Source organism: Sphaerodactylus townsendi, linkage group LG06 (assembly GCF_021028975.2).
Source record: "Sphaerodactylus townsendi isolate TG3544 linkage group LG06, MPM_Stown_v2.3, whole genome shotgun sequence".
NCBI lineage: Eukaryota > Metazoa > Chordata > Lepidosauria > Squamata > Sphaerodactylidae > Sphaerodactylus > Sphaerodactylus townsendi.
Genome location: NC_059430.1, coordinates 40,307,842 through 40,326,587, shown reverse-complemented (window position 1 = coordinate 40,326,587; position 18,746 = coordinate 40,307,842). Strand labels below are relative to the sequence as shown.

The following is an 18,746-nucleotide window of genomic DNA, read 5'->3' as shown; positions in this document are numbered from 1 at the left end:
GCATCCCTGCTGAACTCCTCCTTCCCCACACTTTCTTTTCCTCAGGCATTGCCCCCAAATGCCCTGGAATTTCCCAAGCTGGAGTGGGCAACCAAACCTACAGAAAGAGTCCACTAAAAATAATTGTCAAGCTGGTCTTACACAAAGCCATTCGATTTAGTGTTTTTTGACTCACTTCCTAGTTCACGCCTAGAATATAATGGAATGTACTACGTCACTCACCGAGTGCAGTTATAGTTGCTGGCCAATATCAAGATTAGATTTAGGCAAGTTTAATTAATTATGCTCAGCTCTGTGTCTGATTTGTTTTGTAAGTTACATGTTTTCTAAGTCCATTCTCCAACTGTATAAACTGGTAATAAGGTGCCGAATGAAGTAAAAGATCTGATAACGACATGCTTTCATTTTCCCGTATTTGTGATGTCTTGATAAGCTACCACAGAATTAATGCTTTTCCTGTCTGTACGACTGTGTTAATGTAATTTAGACACAAGGATTTGAGAGCAAAAGTCATAGCCTTTTGTCTCTCTGATGGAAGCAGGGCAATGTACATGTGGAGAAGCAGATGGTAAGGCATTCAGCTGTCAAAACCTAAGTGTGACAGATTCAGTTCCCAGATCACTGAACAGCATCTTTGGCTAGCGTTTCAGTGTCTCTTGCATGCCCTTCTCAAAGTTTAACAGTGCTTTCATCCTTGTTTGCAGCAGATATTGGTTCACATTACATCTGGCTCGGGTTGCCAAGCTTCAAGTGGTGGCTGGAGATCTCCCAGAATTGTAACTGGTCTCCAGACAACTGAAAGAAGTTCCCCTGGAGAAAATGGCTGGTGGTGGACTGTATGGCATTATACCCTGCTGAGGTTCCTTCCCTTCCTCAAGTACAACTTCTCCAGGCTCCACCCCCAAAATCTTCAGGTATGCCTCAATCCAGAGCTGGCAACCCTAATTCTGGCCTTGATGCTTTTCCTTCAGTAATTAAAATAATAAAATGAGACTATTATAGAAAGTAACAAGACAAGGTGCCTCTCATTTTCTTGTTAATCCTTACAAAGGAAGGGCCTCTGTGAAGGAATTATCCAGTATTGTGCTAAAATACCATCTTGAGCCACAGAAAGAACCATGAAGAAATGCATACAGAGTGGGTTGGGCCTAGAAAAACTGACAAGGACGGCACACCAGTCAGGGCCTGAGCAAGAGGCACAGTTGGATTTGGAAACAAGGATGCAAAAGAAAGGAGGGCGGGCCTCTAGAACCCAAGCTTCTGATTGGAGGGTGACTAGGAGGGGGTGAAGTCTGCAAATGATTGACGGCAGTTTGAAATACTGAGGGCAAATGACTAAACAGTCACAGATGGGCTGTTTCTCCAGGTAGAGAATGGGGTAGAATTTGTGAAGCCAAATCTTGGATGTCAGTCGTTTAGTAAAATCTCTGCTTTATCCCTATTGATTGAACAAATTAGAAGAGGGAGGGAAGTTGCTCATGTGAAAACCCTGTTTTGTGTTTACTCATTTCCCTGATACTTCACCCATTTGGCATAAGGAAGACTAATTTTCTTCTTCAATTCTAGATAAAACCAACATGATTGCATCTGCTGAAGTCTAAAATATTGAAATAATTCTGTGTTTGTGTGCTAGATTTTTATACGTTGATGAATACCCTGATTTATGGTATTCTTTTCAAGCATTTCCCCCCACTTGAACAGACATAAAGTGTCTTTTTCCCAGGAGAATGAACTCTCTTCCTAAAAAGGTTCGAAAGATCTGTTTGCTTTTATTGTTTAGGATGTTAGTTAAGACCATATTGTTCCGGTGAGCTTTCAAGGAAAAAGTTGATGTTATCTAAATGTCATAATTTATTAGAAAACGACTGTTGCTTATAACAGTTAAACATGCTGTTTTTATACTGAATTGATTTTATTGTATTGTATTGATTGAATTTTAATGTGATATGGAGTGGGCTGTCAAGCAAATGGATTATGATACTGTGCTGTATATTTATTTTGCAAGTGAGGCATGTACCATAAAACAAACCAAAGTAGTTTCTTGAAATAAAAACAGTCTGGGATGTACTAAAAATAAAAGGCATTAGGCCGAGCTTCCCTTTGTAGCAAGTTTTGACTACAACAGTGTTATCTAGTTGGCATAATGGGGGTAAAACAGATCAATATTTGCTGCTAGATAACCATTGTCACAATTGAATCCCTGCCCGGTAGGAGACATAAATGAATATTAAAAACAGAGCAGTTCTTTTGATTTAAATGTGAATAGATTAAATGAAACATATTATAAAACAAATTATTTTCCTCTGTTGTAAACCTGTCACCAGAAATTTGATGGTGAGGGGATACCCATATACAAGCGCAGAGACAAGGTTTGCCAGGCCCTAGGGAGGTCAGACCTCCTGGTCTGGACCCCAGGGTGAAACTGGAACTAACATAATCACTCCAGTGTTATGCTTTAGGATTCACCTGAAACTATGCTTTAACTATAGAATGTTGTGTGAATCCTAGAGCGTTCTCTTGACACGATGACAATGATGCATCAGCGTGTGACACTGAATCCTTGTCCCCTTCTCCTCAATTTCTCCTGCTTGGGTGCCAGCTAGGGCTAGCAACCATGCCCGGTTCTCATCTTCCTAAACCTGGGAATCATTGGGAGGGACCAGGTTATGCCATGGGTGTTGAAAGCAGTTGTGTGGCCTGGTGATGTCATATTGCATACTATTTTTAAAATAGCAATAATACTTCCTCATTATGTGGTATGCATCACATGTAATCACAAGCATGTGGCTTTAAAGAGATAAAAAGATTAGTTGTGTGCTAAATATAAATCGTACTTAAGCGTTAAGTGCCATTTTTCACCCATCTCCACTTTACATGCCACAGACTCTAATCTCCAGTGGACTTTATGGCATTATATCCAACTGAGGCTCACCCACCCCCAAGCCATGCCCTCCACAGGCTCCAGCTCAAAATTTCCAGGAATTTCTAACATGGAGTAGGCAACCCTACATGCATAGAAGTCTTAGACAAAGTCAAACAAATACTGTCACCTATCCAAGGAAAAATGATTTGCTGATAATTATACTGTTAAGTCCTTTGTTGATTGCATTAGTATAATACATGCTTAGTATGATACATGCAGGGTATAATGACACAAACCAGGCTGAGAGAAAAGGGCATTCATTTTTTCTGCTACTGTTTGCTGCCCCCATGGCCCCACCTAATCCTGCAGAAAAGTTCCCAGAGAAACAGAACAGGGATACATCCTCCCACACTTTCTGTCTAGTGTTTGCATGTGTTGCATGGACATTACAGAGGAGAGAAGCAAAGGGAAAAGAAGCAAAGGTCCCAGGGAGAAAGGCTGATAGGGCAGAGCAGAAGAATGCATTTGGTCAGGAAGGGGTTTACTGATTCAGCTCCAGCCAGCTGGACCCTTCTCCTCCCCCATCCTTTCCTAGGTAATCTGACCAAAACTGTTCATACATTTTCTTATCTTACTCCAGAAGAGAAAGAACTGAAGACTTTTTTTAAAAATTAAGGGTTGGCGGTGGGACATGACATATAGGCATATAGGCATATAGGGATGGTGGAGTTAGCCCTCAAATGTCTCATCCTGTAGTTGTGGCCCTGTAGTCTGCAGTGTGAAACAGAAGGAAAAAAAACCTGGCAAGCTGCAGACCATGCATTACTCTCCTAATAAAGACTCCTTTCTCTCCTGTTTCGTATGTCTGTGATTGTTATTTTAACAAAATCTTAATTAAACCAATACTTTTTCCATTAATCTCAAAACTCTCGTTTTGGAAGAGTTCGGATATGCCTCGAGGGGGGAATGAGTCTGCATTTCGAGCTTGTCAACCTCGCTTTCAGAGGGAGAGTATCTCCTCCAAATTCTGGGGGACGTCGTCAGGGCTGAGAAGAACATTGCTGCCCCCCATTCCCCCCCCCCTCCCGCTACTCTGTCTGGTAACTATAGGCAAGATTTAGGCATGGAGAGCCGCTTTGGGGTGCTCGTTTTCCTGCACAGCTTTTTGTGTAGGAAATGCACAGTTTTCAGATGGACGTGTGTGAAAGAACACCTCCTTGGGTCTGTTTCCTCTTTTGCTCTCTTATTGTTTCTCACCTTTCTGAGAGATGGCAGGTTTCTGTCATGGGCAGAAGTAGAAGGTGTTGGGGTTTTGCCTCTTGGAATGCTCCAACGCAAATTATTCTTCTGTGAATAATAATATTCTCCTTGCTATTTTAAAGTTTTATGCTGTTTTTATTCCTAAATTGTACACCGCCCAGAGCCCTTCGGGGGTGGGCGGTCTATTAAATCTAAAATATAAACAAACAAATAAATAAGAGGATACACATTCTTTAAGATAAAGGACAGTGCTTATATTTGCAAAAATTAAATAGATAGCATTTTGGCATTTTGTTTCAAATTCCTGCTTAGTCTTGGATTGAAAATACCTTTAATCAGGACATACACTAGCGGTCAAATAGGACAATGGGATTAGCATATTGAGATATGCAAGATGGAAAACAAACAGATTTGTCATGAATGTTAATATTTTGCCATTTGTGCATGTAAAATCTGATTACAGATTGTGTCTCTAGCTGAGGCTGGGTACATGTCAGAGCTTGAAATCAATTTGATACATGATCGTGGCAGTATTCTCTGATGACTCAGTTAGGCATTGCTCAGGGACCTATACCCATCCTGATGCTAACTAATGAAAAAGAAGGGTTGTAGGAAGAGCTTTTATAAAGATGTGAACTGACAATTCACAATAATTTAAGCTGTTTGGAAGCTGCATTTGCTTTCTGTGCCATCACTGTAGCAACTAAAATGCATCCCCTGTTGCTGACACCAGCTGGGAAAGCCAGAATCAGGTAATCAGGATATAAACAAAATTTCCACAGTTTAGCAGGGTGACCACTAGGCAAATTGGCTCTGGCTTTTCTTCTTCCATTATCCTCTGCCTTTTACTGCCTCTCAGAATGCTGGTTAACAACAAAAATATGCTAGATATATTTTCCACTGACGCATCCAATTCCTGTGGACCAGGTTAAATGAAATGCCTAGACCTTTGTTTTAATTACTTTTCTCTTGCTACCAGAGCACTCAGCAGGAAATGTGGGTTGAAACAGAGATTCCTGTTGTACAGATTGATTAGCCTTATATTTGTAAGTACTGTTGTCTGTGCATCATTGATTTGAGTTAAAGGGCTTGTTTTCCAAGGTTTAGCGGCTAACCTACGGTGCTCCAGATGTTCATGGACTGCAATTCTCATCAGCCCCTGCCAGCATAGCCAATTGGCCAAGTTGACAGGGGCTGGTGGGAATTGTAGTCCATGAACATCTGGAGCACCATAGGTTGGCCACTCCTGCTCTAGAGGATCAAGATTGTGCCACAGTTGTCCACAATCCCCCTCTCTCTTATATGTGGATTCCTCATGGGTTACTGCTAATGGCATTATATTTGCCTCCAAATCTATGGGTTATGATATGAAAACTAGGGAAGGGAGAAAGTAATTCATAGTGAGAGGGAAAGAAGGAGGGTGAAGAGGGACCCTGCTAACCAACAGTATGTTCCTGATCCTCCAAACCATGATCACTGTCAGGAATGTGAAGACTGATTTGAATGATTCCACTGCAGGTACTCTCTCTATAGCAGCCGCCTAATAATAAATGCTAGAACTGCATTTTGAATTTTTACGACTTCAACTGATAATAGCTCTTTGCTCAGAAGATAAGCAGATGGGAAGAATGGCAACACAGAGTTTTGTTCTGGTATATAAAAATTGGCATATCAAAGGCAGATTACCCTTTTAGACATTATCCCAGATTTCATCTGCTGTTTTCCTATAGTTTTGAAACATTGGAATGTACTTATAATCACAGTACGCTTGAATTCTGACAGTTGGAAAGAAGATTTTTTTCAAACTAACTATTCAATAAATGTTATCTACCATACCTGGCAATTTAGGGCAGCACTTGTTTCCTGATTGGGGCTATTGCCTTTAACAGGTGCATTATAGATGGAAATTTTATCATTGTATAAACTGAATTTCTACCTCCCTGAGGCAGTTAAGGTATCTTAACTATGAAAAAAGGAGCAACTGTAGGCCCATCACACCTGTGCCCTTTTCAGAATTCAGAATGTGATATACCAATCTTGTGCTGTTTATTTGCAGAATCATTGCACGGGGGAATGGAAATCAAGAAAGCCCCAGAAAAATCCAGCGTTTCTCATTGATTTTATAAAACAAGCAACCATTTTCCACTTCCATGGCACTAAGAAGACACATGAAGAACTTTATGAAAAATTATTCTGAAGCTGAGGTAAAAGTAAGAGAAGCAACTTCTAATGATCCTTGGGGTCCCTCCAGTTCTCTGATGTTAGAGATAAGTGACTTAACATACAACAGAGTTTCTTTTTCTGAGATCATGAGCATGATATGGCAGAGAATGAATGATTACGGCAAGAACTGGAGGCATGTGTACAAATCTCTTACACTCTTGGATTATCTCCTCAAGAACGGATCTAAGAAAGTCATACAGCATTGTCATGAGGGATCTTATAACATTAAGATGTTAAAGAATTTTCATCACATAGATGAGGCTGGAAAGGATCAAGGTAAACATAACAACACTTTGAGAAGAGAATTAAAACTAATTTGCAATGCGTACGTGTGTTGGGAGGACTCATTACATTTTCAGGGATTAGAGTATTTTGAAGTAAAATACTGTGGTTGGGAAGTAGAATCTACAGTGGAACCTCGGTAATCGCTGCCTTTGGTTTATGCTGGTTTCGGAGTACGTCGGTTGCGCCCGGCCGTTTTTCTTCCTTGGTTGTCGCCGGGTGCCTCGGTGTTCACCTACGGCTACGCCATTTGCACAAATTTATGCTGCCATGCAATTTGCGTAGCACATGCACAAACGGCATAGCCTCAGTTTACGCCAGTTTCGGAGTTCACTGAGCGCCGCTGGACGGTTTACTGGTGATTACCAAGGTTCCACTGTACTACGGTAGTGCCAAAAATTTTAAGAATAATAAAAAGAAACATTTTATTTATTGATTGATTTAAAACATTTCAAAGTCATCTTCCCACCCAAGGGGCAAACATGAGAATATTACAACATTTCAACATGAAACAGATTTTAAAATAACATATTAAACAATTCACAAAATATATAACCACATAACAATGAATAAACACAAACAATAAAATGAATTACCAAAACTAGGAAGGAGGACCAATACAGTTATTTGGTGTATTCTAAATGAATCAAACAAGCCTTCACCAACTGGCAGAAGAGGATGATAGAGGGGGACATAAGGAACAATTTAGAAGAAACAATTTAGTAAGCGCCTGGTATTCTGTAAAGGGCTGATATTCTTCCGAACAGTAGTTTTCAAACCACGATTTGGGACCTTGAAGTGGAACAAGAAGCCCCTTGTGGAGTGTTGTAAGCCCCTTTTAGATCAACTTGCTGCATAGAGAAGACATCAAGAGACTGGGGGAAATGGCACTTTGTGATGTTATTTGTAGCTGAAAAGCCGGAAGTGGTGTCACTGAAATACCCTGGTAAAAAACATAGTGACCAGGGAGATTTCTATAGTGTCACGTGATACAATGACAGCACTTCTGGCTTTCCAGGTACAATTGACATCACAAAGTACCATTTCCCATAGCCCCCCCCCCCCCCCCACTTTGGCCATTCTCCTGCTATGTGCCTTTCCTTGCAAATTTACTCAAAGAAGCAACAGATTAGAGCAGCAAGGTTGCTCTGTGGAGAGCATTCCTCCATGGAATCCTCCCATGACTTTTTTCTCATTACAGTCTACCTGGCCTTGACACTGGTGAGGCCATAACTGGTTTCTTCTTTTCCTGTCATGTGACTCTGATATCGCTTAACTTCCTGTCGCATTTACAAATCAGTGGTTTCTAGGACTGAAAAAGCTGAAGACCACTGCCTTAGAAGATAAAAGTCTGATTATAAGACTTGGAAAATACCCTTTGCACAAAGTGCTATGTAACATACCATATTATTGAAACCTCTATGGCTTTAAAATATTTATAGATTGGATTAAATCAAGCAGGATGGAGTTACATGGATGTCAAGTTGGGGGAAAATCTATGTAAACACGAATATGAACTCAATAATAATGGAAAAACCATTCATGTCATGATTAACAGTATTGCATTGGAAGAAGTATTGAATTATTAATAGCACTTGTTAAGGTATCAGCAGTTGGTAGATGGAGCAAACAATCTGTCAGCTTTGAGACCTCATACATATCTCCTATCAGAAAAATTATAATGGTGGCAGGCAATTTTCATGTGACATTTTATATTTGTAAATCTATATATATCTGATCTGTAACGACACACCTGAACAGACTCCAACTGTGATGTATTTTATGTTTGTTTCATGATTTGGATGTGCCAGTAATTTTTAATTTATGTATTCTGCATGATGAAGCAATGTCATATCATGAGTTTGGTATTATTTCTAATTTTGAAGATGAGCATGGTATTGCTTGGAGGGAAGGGGGCATGGTATAGCCCAATCTTATCTTGGAAGTTTAAGAAGGGTTGGTGCTTAGAAGAGAGACCACTAAGGAAGACTCTGCAGAGGAAGGTAATGGTAAATCACCTCTGCTTCTTACTTGTTTTGAAAACCGCTTGCTGGAATCTCTGTAAGTCGTCTGTGACTTGATGGTACCTTACACACACATGGAATTGCACCATCTCCTTTTGCATAAGTGAGATAGTAACTTGGAAATAAATTATTTTGAAAGTAATGTTAAAAACATTTTCCTGGTAGTAAACTTTGCATTCTTCCTACTGTTCCTCAAGGCTATTCTATTTTGGGTCTCTGAACTCCCTGCTTGGCATGCTTTGCTGAGAGGCCAGGTTTATTCTGTTTATGTGTGCCACAACATCTTCTGTGATCTTTTTGATTAAGTCCAGCAACTGTTCCCCTACATTTCTGGCAAATCCATGACAGTGATTGGCAATACTTGGACATGCCATACAATAGAATCAATATACCAGCCAATATACTACAGTTTCATAAAAATCTGCTTGTTTACACTCTTTCCTGGCTGTATCTCCCATGTGAAAGCAGCAGAACCAAGGCCAGGCTGGTTGATATTTGCTAATACGTCTGAACATTGCAAATAAACAAGGGTAGCTATGAATGTCAACTTTTGGGTTTATTTTAGTGTGCATTGTGCTTCCTAACATGCAGATAGGTACATGCACAAAGACATTGTCTCTTCTTAATAACCTGCTCCTAATATTGCCCTGCAAAAATTGTTCTCCGATCAACCAGAGAAAAGTTACTAACAGTGCAATCCTAAGCAGAGTTATACTCTTCTAATTCCATTCAATTTGTTATGTTTGGAAGGATGTAACTGTTTGGAAAAGCACTGTAAAACAGGTATGATTAACTGCTTTACATGGTGCATGATAGGAAGTACCCACAAGGACAGAATTCAGTACAGAAATGCATGTCTGAAGCTGCCCACGGTGTGAAATGCAACAGGTGTAAATGACCTTGCAGAAGGAAATAGGGAGAAAGATATTAAATCGAATGTTTATTCATTCGCATCTGTAATTTTTTTCTGTTGCTAGTACCTTTGAGATATTTTTCACTCAAACCAAAATACTAGATTTTATGAGAGTATAAAATAGTGCATTTTTCTGCTGAAAAATGTTTGGCTATGGTTTCCAACACTGTAGGCATGGTCTTCTGTTCTGCCATTATGTTCACTTTCTTTTCAAGTTACACAGATCTCTTATATCATACAGGATTAGGGATCACATTTCAAACAGTACCTGTTATCACTTTGAAGTCCTCTAGGAAAAAAAATTGCAGAGTTTTTTGTGGAAGTAATCTGGCAATAGAAATATCAAAAACAATATTGTTAACAATAGTTTTTTTTGTTTTTAAGCAATATATAATTAATTAAATTTATTTTAATTGACTTTTATCATTTTTCTTGAGGACAAGAGGTATCACATAATTATGAACTGAGGTGTATCTCATTTTCACCCTCCACCCCTTTCCCTGTACTATGTCCTCTTTCCCTCCCACTGGCTGCCACCATAGCCTCTTCACTTTCCCTCCTACCCAGCCTACCTTTATCTGCCCACTGTCTTCAGCTTTCCTTCCTTCCTTTCCTGCCAGCCTTTTCCCTTTTCTTCTCTTCTACCCATCACATTTTTTCTGTCCTCCTCTTTCAGGCTCTTGCTTCCTTTTTCAGCTTCTTCCCACCTGGCCTTTGACTTACAGAAAACAAGGCTTGGAAAGCTTGGCAATATTGTGGTTGCTTAGCAACTCTCAAAATAGGTCCAAGATCTGAGAACATAGTCTTGTGAGATCTCAGTAGGCATTCTTCTGCCAGAGGACATCTTGTGTTGGGTGATTCCCACTCTTTTTTCCAGGGAGGTGGGATTGAATTAGTCGCTTCCTGTCTGCTTGTGGTGGGGATCATGCACTTCCAGTTCTCTTAAAGCTACAGACATTGTAAGCACCTATTACGGTGGCCATGCTGGCAGGGGCTGATGGGAATTGTAGTCCATAACATCTGGAGTGTCAAAGGTTCGCCACCATGGACCTATTATAAAGGATGGAGAGTAAATAGAAATAATAATAACAGCAACATCAACATTACACAGTCAATTTCTGGAGAAGATCAAGGATGAGGTGGGCAACAAAAAGACCTGGCTATGGTTAACAACTGGAACTCTGAAAAAGGAAACTGAATCCCTGATTTTAGCTGCTCCAGAGCAAGCCTTTAGAAGAAATACGATCAAGGCCACAATCGAAAAATCCTTGGATGATGCAAAGCGCAGATTGTGCAAGAAAACTGACAAAACTGCTGATCATTTACTCAACTGCTGAGAAAAATTGTCCAGACTGAGTACAAATAGAGGCACAACTCAGTGGTCAAGATGATCCACTGGATTTTATGCAGGAATTACAACATTAGGTCAGCTAAAAACTGGTGGGAACATTGTCCAGAGGAACTCAAGGAAAATGAGAAGGTCAAGCTCTTTTTGGACTTTTGAATCCAAACAGACAAAGTGTTGGCACATAATACACTGGACATCACAGTGATTGACGACAAGAAAGTGACTGTAATCGACATAGCAGTACCTGGTGACAGCAGGGTCACTGACAAAGAACATGAGAAGGTCAATAAATTAGAAAACTGATATACAGTGACAATGGCAAACCAGCTGAGGTCGTCCCAGTGGTAATCAGCACCCTGGGCACCATTCCGAAAACGCTAGGGCAGCAGTTGAAACATCTTCAAATTGATAAATTCAACATCTGTCAGATTCAGAAGGCAGCCTGCTGGGATCTGCACAAATACTACACCAATATATTACAATGTCCCAGGTCTCTGGGTGAGGCTCAAATTGTAATGAAAGGCCAACAATCAGCTAAAGAACTGGCAGCTGTGATATTATACAATGATATTTTGGAATATTCTGACCCCTTCCTTCCCCCCAGTGTTTTAAAAAATAGTTTTACATTTTTCTGCAAAACTGAGATTTTTCTCAGGTTTATGGAAAATGCCGTTCCCCTGACTTGGCCCTGGTCCTAATGTGTGGATCTTTTGATCCTTAATATAGGGCCCAGTTCAAAGTTAGGTATAATGGCTGAAATCGGAAAACCGCTGATGAAGACTTTTTCTGAAGCTCATTATCCTAAATGTCAAGAGCTCAATAAATGTCAGCTAGCTAAACTATCTAGAGCAGGAAATTACCAGACCCTTAAGTGTTATGTAGCCACAGAGAACTGTGAAATATTTAACAATCAATACAGAATACCATTGTAAACTTTTTATTCATTTATCAAATATTTCCTGTTTTTTTCAATAGGCTTTTATGTAAGAGAGAAGTCGAAGCAAGTTATTGCCTTATTAACAGATGAACAACAGCTGCATAATGAACGTGAAATAGCACATCGCACTCGGCAGCGCACTTCCTACGCAACGCTTTTCCCTCCAAAGACTTCTGGCAAAACTTGTTCATCAGCAGTGCCTGCCTCAGATCCCACTGAAGAATTCCCTTCTTTAGAAAACATCCCATGTAAGCAGCACAAATTTAAATTGCAAGTATGCACATTTCAAAGCTTCAAACAATTGGAGTCTCACAGAGTGCTTTTGCCTGCATCCCTTACTCCTAGACTCAGTTGTCATCTTTCACAAACAGTGACCTAGCTACCTAGCAGTGACATGATCAGTTTTAACAAGAATAACAAAAAAAGGCAGAAGTGATTCAACAGGGGGGATTGAAAAATATTTGAAGATACCATTCCCAGCACCTTTTGAATGGATCTTTTTCCCCCTTCTGAATATCAGACAAGCCTTGTAATCTGGTTCTTTGAATAGTTTGTATTGCTCCGGTAACAAAATGGGTGATATTTCAAGAAAGTTATAGCCTACATGCAGTTGAGCTTATCATTCTGGTGAATGGGATCAGAAATAAAAAGGAGAGTTGGCCAAGGGTTTGAGAAACCCTTAAGGAGAATTATAACATTTCTGAAGTTCAGTACTAAGGTAAATTCAGGGCTCGCTCATGGAAGAAGCAGCTGCTTGGGATGGCATGATGAGGAAGGGGGAGTTTTGCCCATGTGGCCCCCTGGCTTCTTGGCAATCCTGTTGGTCCCTTGCTGACTAGCTATCCTCCCTCCCTTTCTTCATCAGTCTGTAATTGGAAAAGGTTTGGCTATTTTCAGAAATTGCAGCTCCATCCTGATGGTTAGGCTGGGAAGGTACTTTCCTCTGTAGGAGCGGGAGGCAGGAGGAGACAAGAAGGGCTGACAGCAGAGGCTTTTAAATCAGTGCACTCTTTGGACTCGAGCAGCAACATGGTTTCAGGAGCAGCAGTGGCATAGGAGGTTAAGAGCTCGTGTATCTAATCTGGAGGAACCGGGTTTGATTCTCCGCTCGGCCGCCTGAGCTGTGGAGGCTTATCTGGGGAATTCAGATTAGCCTGTACACTCCCACACATGCCAGCTGGATGACCTTGGGCTAGTCACAGCTCCTCAGAGGTCTCTCAGCTCACCTCACAGGGTGTGAGGGGGGAAGGGAAAGGAGATTGTAAGCCCCTTTGAGTCTCCTGCAGGAGAGAAAGGGGGGATATAAATCCAAACTCTTCTTCTTCTTCTCTTCTATATTGGGATCCTCCTCCCACCTTGGTCCTGCCACTCTGGACAAGGAAGCTCAGGCACTGCAGCCTGCCTTGAATCTGAATGACCAGGACAGAAGAAGACCCTCCCTCCCCCATTTGCTACTGCTTCCCTGCACCAAGCAAGGGGTAACATGAGAGGAAGCCCACCTGGAACAGGTGTATAGTTTGAGTTGGCTCTGAGTAAATTAGATGAGTTAATGGAGGGGACTGGTTTACAGAATATTCAAGAGTCGGACATGACTAAACGGTTAAAGAAGAAGAGAATTTGTTATGGTGATGGCGAGTGTTATTAGCCATTAAAATATGTAGGTTTGCTGAAATGAACCCTTAAGTAATAATGAAGATTGATGATGCCTTTCTTTTGGCATTGTAATTGGAGTAATTTCAGAGTCTTGGGGCATTAGGCAAAGAAATAAATATATAAATCTGAATAATTATTTAGTAACTATTAAAAGATGAAAAGAATGAGAAAACCCTTAATAAAATAATTTGAAACTACAGTTAAATATAGAAATTGCCTTACAGCATCAATTTACTGCTACAATTTTTTCAGTTTGCCTCCAAATAAAAGTTTCTGTCTTTAAAGTTTCTATTATCTTTCAAATAGCCTCTACATTCCTTTTTGGGTGTTTGTAATATGAAACACATACTTGCCATGCTGCAATAATAATGTCCTTTTTAAAGACTAATTAGAAGATTTGGTGACAGAGGGATGATACCAGTCCCGGTTATTTAGTTTATTCTGGCATATAACTCTTATAAACAAGAAGAATAGTTTGATCTTCATGTTCATTTTTTCCATCTGAAGAAAAAAATAAAAGATTTATTTTGCATACTAAAGTTGTCCAGAACCCGCGTCTCCCACCCGTCTGAACTCTACCTCCTGGCCCCACTCAATTGGAAGGGACAGGCAGCAACTGCCCCTGCTTCCTCAGTTCCTGTCTGGTGACCTTGCAGCAGTCCAGCACAGCCATGGGCTCCCGAACCTCCGCCCCCCGGCTTGGGAGGGCTAGGAGAGCTTGAGTGGGCAGCAATGGCTGGCCAGGGATGGGACAAGGAGAGGTGTAGAGCCTGGGTTAGGCTGGCAGCAGCCTCAAGAAAACCCCAATCCACCACACCACCACAGGGTAGGCTGTCTCTGTCAAGGTGTGGCAGACACGCTGGCAGAGAATGAGACACACAGCCCCACCCCAACCCCAGCAGTTTAAAGGCTCAGGTGTGCTGCTACTAGGCAGGGGCATGGCTGGGTCTGACCTTGCAGGGCAAAACATGCGGCAAGCACAAGGTCACAGTCCAATGGGTCAAGGCAGGTGGTAGGCAAGGCATAGTCAGGTCACACTCCAATAGGTCAAGGAGAACCAAGGAGCAGGCTAGGAATCAATGCAGAACTAGGCACACAGCGGTGACAGGTAACATACTTGTTGCAGAAGCAAGCTCACAGCAAGGCTTATATGGAGAGCCTTGTTCAGGGGGCTGGGATTCTGTGAGGAGTTAGTCCTCATCAGATGCAGAGACTTCTAATCTCCCATACCTTGCTGCCAAACGAGCACTCCTTCTGTGCTTCTGCAGTAGCAGCCTCTGCTTCTGCCTCCTATGCACAGCTGGCTCATCACTGGGTTTCCTAGGAGTATCTACATGCTCCTCCACCTGTATGTTATCAGGCAGGAAAGGACTGGGTGTTGGCTCTGCTGCTTGGTCTTCCCCAGGAGCAGCCAACTCTGGCTGCACTGTGTCCTCAGGTTCTGCTTCAGAGTCCTCTGTGTCCTGGTAAGTACCCTGGGGTTGGCTCATGACACTCAGGTGTCTCCATGGGCAACGGGGCTAATCAGAGCCCGGCAGGGCCAAGCAGGCAGCCCATGGGCCAATGTGGATCTGGGGAGAAAGCCTTCCCCAAGAGGGGAGGGCGATAAACCAGAGGAGGGGGGGTGGAGGAGATGGGAGGTGGTGGTTAAAGGGGAGCGAGGAGAAGGGTGGGGGTGGTAGAAAAGGAAGGAGGAGAGACCAGAGTAGAAGAGAGTTCTGAAGAGGAAAACAGAGAGAGAAAAAGAGAGAGTAAGCAAGGGGGGAGACAGGAGCAAACTCTCAGCTCCACAAGCAGCAGCCAGCCTGGAGAGGTAGGGCAACCAACCAACAAGGGATCCAAGGCCAGGCCTAGAGCCACAGAATGTTCTAAACACTGCCTGGAAAGAAAAGGAGGGGCAACAGACAGGTTGCCACAGGAGGACGCCACATGGGATAAGTAGAATTATTAGGGAAGAACAGGATTGCTTTGTTGAAATTTTATTCTGTCTGGACTTGCCAGTTACCACAGATAGTTATAAAAGACATTAGCATTCAGACCCAGCCATTGGCAAGGAGCATTGCAGTTAATGGAGTGGGGGAGACTACAGAGGCTTTTTTTTGGCTCAATTAACTCCAGAAAATTTAACATCTGTTTAAACCTTCTTTTTCTTTTGTGTGTTCGTATGCGTGTGAGTGTATATATATTTATCTCCGTTGGCAGATTTTTCTCTTAAGGCCTCGCCTGCAGCTGAACACAGCCAGTCTGCTCAGATGTTGGGCAAAGCAGAGATATCCTGCGAAACAACAACATCCAACACCATCCCAAAGAAGTCCTCAGAGGTAAATTGACTGCATTTGAAGGGAAGAAATAGTTGATTAAGGTTGAAGTTCTAAGGACATTTTCCTGCGAGTAAGTCCTATTGAATCAAATGGGATTTCCAAATATTGATTGATAGATTTAATTTGTATTGAAGGCAACAATTAAAACATTGGTTAGGAAGGAAGGATAATTATGGGAATGCCAAGTGAAACAAAAAAAGTCTTCACTAATTAGTGGAAGGCAGCAACAGAAGGGGACAACGAACCTTCCTCGGGAGAGAGTTCCAGAGCTTTGGTGCCATGACCAAGAAGGCCCTCTCCCTGGTTACCATCCAGCTAATCTCAGAAGTTGGGAACACCTGAAACCGGGCCTCAGGAGATGACCATTGTGGCTAGGCAGGTTCACATGGGAGTAGGAGGTCCTTCAGCTATGTTGGTCCCAAACTGTATCGGACTTTGAATGTCAAGACCAGCATCTTACATTGAGCCTGGAAACAAAACAAAAGCCAGTATGGATGGGCCAAGGCAGGGATGATATGGTTCCTATAACCAATGCTAGCTAACATCCTGGCTGAAGCATTCTGTACCAACTACAGTTTTTGAATACTTCTCAAGGGCAGCCCCCTGTGGAGCAGATAACAGAAATCTGATCTAGATGTAACCAGGACATGTAGCACAGTGACCAGATCTTTTCTGCCCAGGAAAGGCTGTAACTGGCTAACCAGTTGAAGCTGATAAAGTCACTCATGGCCTCAGCTGCCACCTGTTTATCCAGCAGTAAGGCTGAATCCAAAAGCGCCCTCAGACTACAGACCCATTCTTTCAAGGCGAGTGCAACCCCATCTAGAATTTATACCCTGTCTTTCTCTCCAATGGGAAGTCAAAGTGGCTTTCTACCACCATCTTGTCCTCACAACAATCCTGTGAAGTGGAAACAGAAAAAAAGAGCTGAAAGGGATCTCAAAGGTCATCTAGTTCATAGACTACAAATCCCATCAGCCCCTGCCAGCATGGCTAATTGGCCAGGCTGGCAGGGGCTGATGGGAATTGTAGTCCATGAACATCTGGAGAGCCGCAGGTTGCAGACCCCTGATCTAGTTCAACCCCTGCACATTCCCAGTGGCCCCTGCTCTATACCCAAAGGAAGGCACACACCCCGCCCCACTTCCAGGATCCCTGGCCAATCTGACATGGAGAAAAATTGACCCAAAGTAGACATGCAAGAAAGGGCCATGAGTACTGAACACCGATTTGACCTTTCCTGCCTTCCCTCGCACTATCATAATCTGCCTAAATTCACAGACTCACCATGCTGACAGATGGTCATCTAGCCTCTGCTTTAAAATCTCCAAAGAAAGAGAGCCCACCATTCTCCAAGGAAGCCTGTTCCACTGAGGAACCGCCCTTTCAGAAAGTTCTTCCTAATGTTTAACTGAACACTCTTTTGATTTACTTTCAACTTGTTGATTCAGGTCCAAACTTCTGGAGCGATGGAAAACTCCACTTTATCCTCTATATGACAGCCCTTCAAAAACTTGAAGATGGCTATCATATCGCCTCTTAGTGGTTTTCTCTCCAGGTCAAACATACCCAGTTCTTTCAACCTTTCCTCACAGGACTTGGTCTCCGGAGCTCTCAACATCTTTGCTGCCCTTCCTTGAATGTGTTCTAGCTTGTCAGCATCCTACTTAAACTGCAGTGCCTAAAACTGACTACAGTACTCCAAGTGAGGCCTAACAGAGCAGAATGAAGCAATACCATCGCTTTGCATGATCTGGGCATTTTACTTATGTTGATGCAGCCCAAAATCACATTTGACTGTCTAACTAGTGCATCACACTTCTGACTCATGTTCAGTGCATGGTCTGCCAAGACTCCTAGATCCCTTTTGCATGTACTACTGTGAAGTCAAGTCTCTTCTATCCTGCAATATGGATTTGAATTTTTCTACCTGAATGCAAAACTTTACATTTATCTCTGTTGATATTCATTTTGTTAGATTTAGCCCTGTTTTCCAGCCTGTCAATATCATCTTGTGTCTTCTACTGTATTTGCTACCTTTCCCAATTTAGTAACATCTGCAAATTTAACAAGCATCTTCTCTATTCCTTCATCTAAGTTATTTATAAAGATGTTGAAAAACATAGGGGCCAGGACAGATCTGAGACACTCCACTTGTCGCTCTTCTTCAAGAGGAAGAGGAACTTTTAACAAACACACTTTTGATGCAGTCCATCAACCATTTATAAATCCGCCTAACTGTAATAGAATCCATTTTACTAACTTGTCAACAAAAATATCATATGGAATCTTATCAAAAGCTTTACAGAAGTCCAGATAAACAATGTCTATAACATTCCCCTGATCCAACAATGCAGTAGCTTCTTCCCAAAATGACATAAGGTTAGTGTGACATGACTTGTTTTTGAGGAACCTGGCTCTTAGTAATCACAGCCATCCTTTCTAACTGCCCAAAGACGTGACTAATGATTTATTCTAAAACCTTTTTGGATATTTATTTATTTATTTATTTATTTATTTATTTATTTATTTATTTATTTATTTATTTATTTATTTATTTATTTATTTATTTATTTATTTATAATTAGTCTTGTATTTTCCCCCGAAGGGCTCTGGGCGGTGAACAACATGATAAAAACAATAATTACAATACCCCCATTAAAACAGATTAATAACAATGCATTGCAGTGGCGTCCAACATAAACACAGATGTCAAACTGTTGGGTCAGTAGTTACCTCCTTTCCCCCCTTCTTGAGGATGGGGACAACATTTTCCTGCCTTCTGGTATCTCACCCATTCTCCAACAATTCTCAAAAATAATGGACAGAGGCTCAGAAATCAGCTGGTTTAATTGGAATCCTTGGATGCAATTGATCTGGCACGGAAGATATTATTTTATCCCTGTGCCTAACTCTATGCGC

At 41.7% G+C, this 18,746-nt stretch overlaps 1 protein-coding gene across 1 annotated transcript in view; it reads left to right on the top strand.

Annotated features, from left to right (window-relative positions):
- Positions 1 to 6,273: 6,273 nt before the first annotated feature.
- Positions 6,274 to 18,746, top strand: part of ENTHD1 (ENTH domain containing 1) — a 32,865-nt gene continuing 20,392 nt past the window's right edge. Inside the window, exons 1-3 of the mRNA XM_048501535.1 lie at positions 6,274 to 6,622; positions 11,889 to 12,098; positions 15,706 to 15,824. Of these exons, the coding sequence (XP_048357492.1) occupies positions 6,274 to 6,622; positions 11,889 to 12,098; positions 15,706 to 15,824 (678 nt within the window). The remainder of the gene's footprint in view (positions 6,623 to 11,888; positions 12,099 to 15,705; positions 15,825 to 18,746) is intronic.